Below are 7,450 nucleotides of genomic sequence, written 5' to 3' on the forward strand. Positions count from 1 at the left end.
GAAATCATATTTTAATTAATAAGAATTATTTCACCCAATTCATCCTTAACAAATTATATTGTCTCCTTTTACTTCATCCTTGACTATATGGGCTATGGAGAAGCTTAGCCTGTCATTACTGGATTTTCCATGACTAGATAATACCCTTAGACCTGGATCAGTCCTACGTAAGGAAAGATGAATACGAAAGACGACAGGTTGATCGCCTCAGTCAACGGACTACCCCAAATTATTAACGAAAGCGATAAATTCCGTAAAAAGAATATTGTGGCGAAGATAAATTTGTCAAAATTTCCATTATTCAATTACAAAAAAATTTATTATTCCAATCGATTCTACGGCCGAAATCGAAGCGACGCCGGTCTTCACACGGCAGAGCCTTCTGCTCACAACTCAAGACTGACTGTCTCGATACGAGTAAACTAAATCAAGGAAAGCTGGAAATGGCAGTCCAAGAACTCACGAGTTTGTACAATTTATGTTAACATAAAAGCCTAACGACATTACTACAAAAAGAGCAAAACAATATCAAAATCAACGATACATAAACAAACAAAATGAGAAAAAACTCTTACCTCACTCGTTCTCCAATAGAAAATTGTTTACTTCCTACTCGATGATTTATGCGCGTTTCAACGGTTTGGACATTTAGTCGGAGAAACTGTCGCTCCAATAGGTGGACGTCAGCGGTGCTACGCACTTGAACAGATCTCTCCCACTGCTGACGCCGGATGTTTCTGACTTCTTCTTTCTTTCCATCGTCGACGAACCTTGCGAAGTCGTCATCTTCGATTTATCTGCGTCTGAAGATTTTGGCGTGTGCCTAGAACGCTGCTCCATGCGCTGTTCGCGTTCTTTGCGCTTTTCTTCGCGAATTCTGTCCGCCTTTTTGTGTCGTTCAATGTGGTTCGTGAGAGCGCGTTCCGTTCTGAAGAACAGTGCGCAACGGTCACAATCGAACCGATCGCCGGGATGGGTTTTCAGGTGCTGTTTCAAAGCAAGCTGGCTGGGAAGTACCTCGTCGCACTTTGGACACGGATTGTCACCACGCTTCCGCCGTTTGCGTTTCACCTCCTCTTCCTCGCCCGAACTGGAACTATCATCCGGTGCTTCTATGTACACTATGTTCGATAGGCTAGAAGCTTTCGGATACTTCGGTGGCCTGCCCGGGCCGCGCTTAAACGTCCCTAGGGTCGCTGGAGTGCTGGTGACCATGTTCTTGGGCTTTCGACCCGGCGTACCTCTTCGACCGGAACCCGGAATACGGCCCCTTCTTTTCGGCGTACGTTTCCGTTTGTTGGGTGGCGAAAAACTGTCATCTGAAGTGCCTGGTTCCGATTCCACTTCCGACTGTGACACTTTATACTCGTCGTCATCGACCGGCTCATCGTCCTCCTTGTCCGAATCCGACATCGGACAGTTCACCACAATGAAATCGCTTTGTCGGCGACTTTTGTTGGCGCTTCGTTTCAAATTCTTTCGTAATTCTTTATCCGATGCTTCACAACGATTCTTAAACTCGTTCACGATGCGCACCTGTCCCAGACACCTTTCACATATCTTGTGCGGCAAATGATCGCGCGCCGTGATGCGAACGTTGGTGCACAATTTCATTATGATATCGCTGACGCGCGCTGGCCCTTCGAGCTGGAAAATATCCGATAGCTCTCCCGTTCCCATACACACCCTGCACATGGCCAGATCGACCGAGGCTTTCTCTTCACGCGAAACGTTTGCCTCCATCTCTTTTTCATCGTGGCCGGGTTTCAGGATTTCGATAGTGATCTTTTTATCGTCCTCCGCATCGGATAGCTCTTGGTTCGTCTGTTTAACCTTCCCGACGTCAGCTTCCTCTGCTTCCTCGTCATCCAGAGCTTCCGCGTCATCCTTTTCCAGCGTTTCTGTGATCATTTCAACTGTCTCATCGGCGTCACCTTGACTTTGTTCCAATGTCTCTATTTCTTCTTCCTCCTCTACCTCCTCCTCCTCATGCACAGCTTCTTCATCCAAAGCTGCTTTGCCGTCGGTATCTCGTACTTTATCCTGTTTTTTCATCACACTTTTCTTCTCGGATTGTCCAGCGTCCTCTTTACTAGTGTTTGCATGCTCAACGTTTCCATTTGAGTTGTTGTACATGCTGAGTTTTGCGTTTTTGTAGCGAATGTGCATCTACAAACAGAAGCGTTCGTAAACAAACGCACCGAAAATACACCAATGAACACGCACGCACAAGCCTATCCGACGGAGTTTAAACACGTTCAACAGACCGTAGTTCACTTTTACACCTGCAACGATGTAAGGACGCAATGTTTATAGCACTTTTTGCGAAAAGTAAAATAAATTAAAAGCCGCGCTTCTTTCACAATACAGTTCACTTTTGTTTCGTCTCCGCCATATTGAAAAATGCGTCAAATTTTCATTTTGACATTTACACGCGCATGCGCGTTCGCCGCAATCCGGGGGCCACGGATAATCGAACGCTGTCAATTTGAATGTGTTCGAGCAGTTTTAGCTGATTATCGTTTTTCACGGCCAGAACCGACGAATAAAAAAAAAAACAAAAAAAAAATATTCGAATGGAAAAATATATTTGCTACTATTCCGCGTTTCAGTATCATTTGGGCTGTAATGCATGTAACAAATAACGAAATGAGCATTCATCTAAGTTTAATTGTGGCTCGTTGAAGGACATTTTTTTTGGTAATCGTCGTAAATTTATCAAACTATGCCTTCAATGAATACAAGGTGCATTGCTTTCATGGGCTTAGAAATTGTACGTTTAAATCTTTTCCCAGAAATAAAGTTCAATCTGATTATGATGCTCTATATTTGCATGCACCTGTACAGCATAATTCATCCAATGTTTTATTGGACTTATTGCAGAACACATTATGAATAAACGGAAAACTCAAAAAATATACTTACTTTTACTAACGCAGGAGGAAAGGAAAAAGAATATGTTTCACGAAAAGCAATGGGTTATACAATGCTGTAAACATTTTGTAGCTGTCGGTTATGAATAAACGCCGCATAAACGAACACGTGGCGTTCGAAGACAAGGAACCCACACTTCTGGGACATTGTTACCAGGCGGAACCGGTTTAACTTAATGCACTTTGTAACGGGTAACGGGCATAGTAAAAAGTCTTCACGAACTGTCTGCTGTACTATTTAAGTGTGTAAAAGTGACTCATGACGAAAGTCTTCAACATCCAGGTACAATGAGTGAGTACTATATACTGGCTTAACATGTTTTTGTGTATTTGTAAAAAGAAAATAATAAACTAAAGATATTTACTGCTTGTATCGGATTGCCTAAAAGAAAACATATTTTGTAAGAGAAGGGATTTTATTACATCGACTTGAAAATCTTTCATCAAGAAGCGATGTTTGAAGCACGAGAAACGGTTGGTGGTGGCAAAAGCATTTCAAATCGCATCTGTACCGTTACCGAGGACTGCCTATCCAACTAAGTGATATCTGTAAGTGACAAGCATGTTGATGCTTGGGATGTACCATTTTCCTAGCAGTCAATTAAAAATTTTGCACTTCGAAATTTAATTTTGATGTTATTATAAAATAATAATCGTTTTTCGTTTAATTATACATAGTATTGAGTGATTCCAATTAAAAAGTTAGTCAAAATGCATTCAGCCAGGGCATTGTAATTGGGAGTCTGGTTTCTGGAACGAACACTGAACCCATCTTAATTAGCTAGCACAAAAGTAATGTCAATCAATTACCTGTGAACCGTGTAGTTTATCATGTGCTGAGCATTACATCGGATCCGCTCTAGAGTACTAAATCTTTAACACTGCGCTACTTACAGCAAGAGATAGGCATGATTAAATTTGCATGCCCTAGTGGTCTAGGTCCATTTTGCGCGAAAACCATAACCTATCTTTGTTCAACGAGCTCTTGCAACCGGCTCATCGGGCACTGCAAGCGAAACAATGGTCTTGGCAGCTAAGCCTGCTTCATCGTGATTGAACTTCGCGAGAATTCTGAAGCGATGTGTGCGTGGTACTAACTGCTATATAAGCAGTATGATTGGACGAGACGTTTGCTATATCCATCCGCTCGGTATAATCCATAAACAGAGATATTCCATTAAGAAGTACTGAGAATAGTTTTACCTTACGTTAATGAGCACTATATGACAAATTTTCACGCCCTTTGCAACGGGTAAGTTATTTGCGGCTATATATATATATATATATATATATATATATATATATATATATATATATATATATATATATATATATATATATATATATATATATATATATATATATATATATATATATATATATATATATTTTTTTTTTTATTTAATTACTCATCATCTCGTCACAGAATTGTGCGTGTGCGTAGTTCATCATTCCAATCTCTTGAAAACGTGTATGATATAATGGCAAACTTGTGGTTTTGCGAGGAACTCCACCGAAGTTGTAGTGTAAACCGTAAAACGTGGCGAAAGTGATTTAATAGCTCCAAATTAGCCATTTTCATTGGAGGCAATTGACGTATATGCTCCGGTTGGACAGTGCGAGTGTCATGACTGGAAGGTTATAAATTATTCACCAACAACCACAACCTCGCAGCAAACATACACCATATCAGTGGAATGCTTGCTTAAGGACCGCAACACCCGACATCGGTTAACCGGAGAGCTTCTTGTAGCGTATAAGACGAATACGGTCGCTAAAGTAAACGTAAAGTCCAATTACTTCTCCTCGCAAGTCGGTAACTTTGGTTGATGGGATCGGAATTGCGGCGAAAGAATTTGATCCCGCTAGACAGACCACGGTGACAGGGTAGACTAATGTGAAAACAACGTCTTCCATAACGCTTTATCAAATAAATCGTACGAAATGGGTTTCACTACAAACGAAATCTTCGTGAAGCTCTTTCTCAACTTAGGTGACGATTTTCTGTTTTTGGCTTAAAACTTGAATCCTTCCGTAATGGGTCTGAATTTCGTGGCTCAAGATTTTGAAAACCTAGCCTTCCATTTGATCATTATTAAGAAAGTTTATTAAGTAAGTTATTAAATTTAATTTTACAAAAATTTTGAAATTAAGAGCACTTCAATTAATCCTCAAATTCTTTAATGGATTGAAAAAAAAAAACACTGCTAATGTCGTTATTAAAAGCTCACTGCACTCCATCGATTCCTAAAGCGAATTCAAAAAAAAAAAAAACAAGCAACAAACTGTGAACCACCACCAGAGGCAGCTGAAATTGCTCGTGAAATGTTGTACACGACCTTTGCCATCGAAAATTGGGTGAATGTGCAACGAAGGTTTTAATTAAACGGTGTAATATGCTCACTGAGCAGAGTAAAATTCTTAACGCAAAAAACAACGGAATTTCCTGTCCCGTTAAAATGATAATATATGTACGGTAATAAGGGAGTTTTCGGTTCGTGTTTTTTAATTCAAATTTTTAATAAATGAAATTCCCACTGATTGATTTTCTGCGGAAACTTTCGCTTGCCGCAACCGTTAATTGCTTATCGTGGTCTGCTAACGACAACACATAATTATGTTCAAAATTATTATCGCTTTAATTATCATTTCAGCACGCGCCAGTTATGACGCTACTTTGTAACATCGGTTTCCGGCACTTTTCGGTGATTTTTTTTCTTTTCGGTGATCGGTTTCATGTGTGTGACATGGCCAAAGTTTCGCTTATGTTGCAGTGTGTTTTGTTGTACATACCTTTCCTGACATAATGTAACATTCATCATATTTGAAGTAGTCGCCCTGGAAAAGAAAAGTTCAACGAAGCAAGAAACAGAGTTCGATGATATTAATGCAAGTATAAATCAGCCGCACCGTCTAAGTACACCGAAACCATTAAAAACACCATTGCTAAACGTCCAACATTCGCGCTGTCTGGGGGAATAGGTTCCAAAATTTTGAGCTCAACCAAATTGGGATACAGGATACAGCGAGCACAATAACATTCGTTAGGGTGTATCGAGGACTAATTGGTACAGAAAGGAACAGAACAGAACCGGCTTGTCTTCCAATAGGTTGGAAATGTACGCAGGGATAGTGTTGCGTCTTCATGCGGCTGAAACGGTGTACGACAGAGGGATGTTACAAGTTATAAGGTAGCGATCAAAACAATACTTACACAAACAGGTCAGGATGGGTTTAAGAAATTTTGTCGATATACAACAAGAAGGAAGTGTATGGTTAAGGTTTCGGCAGGAAACAAACATTGAGAACGATTATTTGCAGAAACAAGAACATGTAAAAGTAATTAGAAACACATCAATACACAAATTGTCTATACGGTACCGGTCTTGAGCACAACTTACTATTTCGAGCACGTTCTTGCACTTGTTTCTTATCAAGCGGCGTTCCGTTTGATTGTATCCATCATTTTCGTTCGTTCCAAGTTACACCGTTTGCTAATCACTGCAGGAGAAACCCCCAACCCCTCTTACGCACAGTAGAAAGACCCCCCCGGATGGACACCTGTAGTGTTGGACTGTTGCATGTGGGCCCAGGCCCCCGGAACACAAACACATCAAGCACCGCCAGCACTGCTTCGGCTCTGCGCAAACAGGCACGATCAAACTTTTACCACCCAATTACAAAGTTTTGGCAAGGTTAGGCTGAAGCCTAACCCATCAGGCTAAGGTTATGGAAACGAATGTGCGGCCATTGCTGGGGCGTTTTGTGTTTATATAGGACGGTCGGTCAAATAGTGAGCTACCCGTGTGTATGTGTTTTTTTTCGGGCCTTTTTTTGGCTTCATTGCACTGTGGAAAATTAAAGTTCGTTGAACGATCTTCCAAAGCAAAGGTCCTGCAGGAAACCCGATATTGAAACTTGCCTTCCGGCGCATAGAACATTGAAAGCATATTACGAAAAATTGGTCTCGAGGGAACGAAACCCAATTGGCCCGGTTTCGGTTTCATTTCGTTTTGCTAGCTAGGATAGCTTTTATTGGAAAGACTAGATTTGAACGAGAAAACCCATGCCACGAACTGTTGAGCCTCTTCTGCATGGAACGGGTGTATTTATTTAAAACTGCTCGATCGGAAAGCTTAATGAGAGCAGTTTTGGGCGACTTCAAGTTAATGCTGTACAAATATAAAGCTAATTTTATTATTTGAATTCCTGTGTTTTACAAAGTATCACCTGTAAAACCGAGCAATTGAAAAACAGGAGTAGTTTCTTTTTGAAAACAAAATTTGGAAATAAATTAAGCACTTATTGTGCCCTAAGTTCTGCACGCGTCAAAAACAGCACTAAAATAACATTGAACAGTAGAAACGATTCGTATGATAAGGAACACAGAATAGACAGCAAAACCAATGATTTATCACTGCGGAAGCTCACACAAAAAAAAAAAACCCCGAAATAATCTTTCCACCACGAGTCATTAGACAACGGTTACCATTGAATGGGATGAATCGCCAAAGCTT

General features: G+C 40.6%; 1 protein-coding gene across 1 annotated transcript; it reads right to left on the reverse strand.

The window, feature by feature from the left end:
* Positions 1 to 579: 579 nt before the first annotated feature.
* On the reverse strand, positions 580 to 2,226 carry LOC126562086 (uncharacterized). Its single transcript, XM_050218499.1, has one exon. The coding sequence runs from the start codon at positions 2,167 to 2,169 to the stop codon at positions 649 to 651; it is 1,521 nt and encodes a 506-aa protein (XP_050074456.1). The 5' UTR covers positions 2,170 to 2,226; the 3' UTR covers positions 580 to 648.
* Positions 2,227 to 7,450: the final 5,224 nt, after the last annotated feature.

Source organism: Anopheles maculipalpis, chromosome 3RL (assembly GCF_943734695.1).
Source record: "Anopheles maculipalpis chromosome 3RL, idAnoMacuDA_375_x, whole genome shotgun sequence".
Classification (NCBI taxonomy): domain Eukaryota; kingdom Metazoa; phylum Arthropoda; class Insecta; order Diptera; family Culicidae; genus Anopheles; species Anopheles maculipalpis.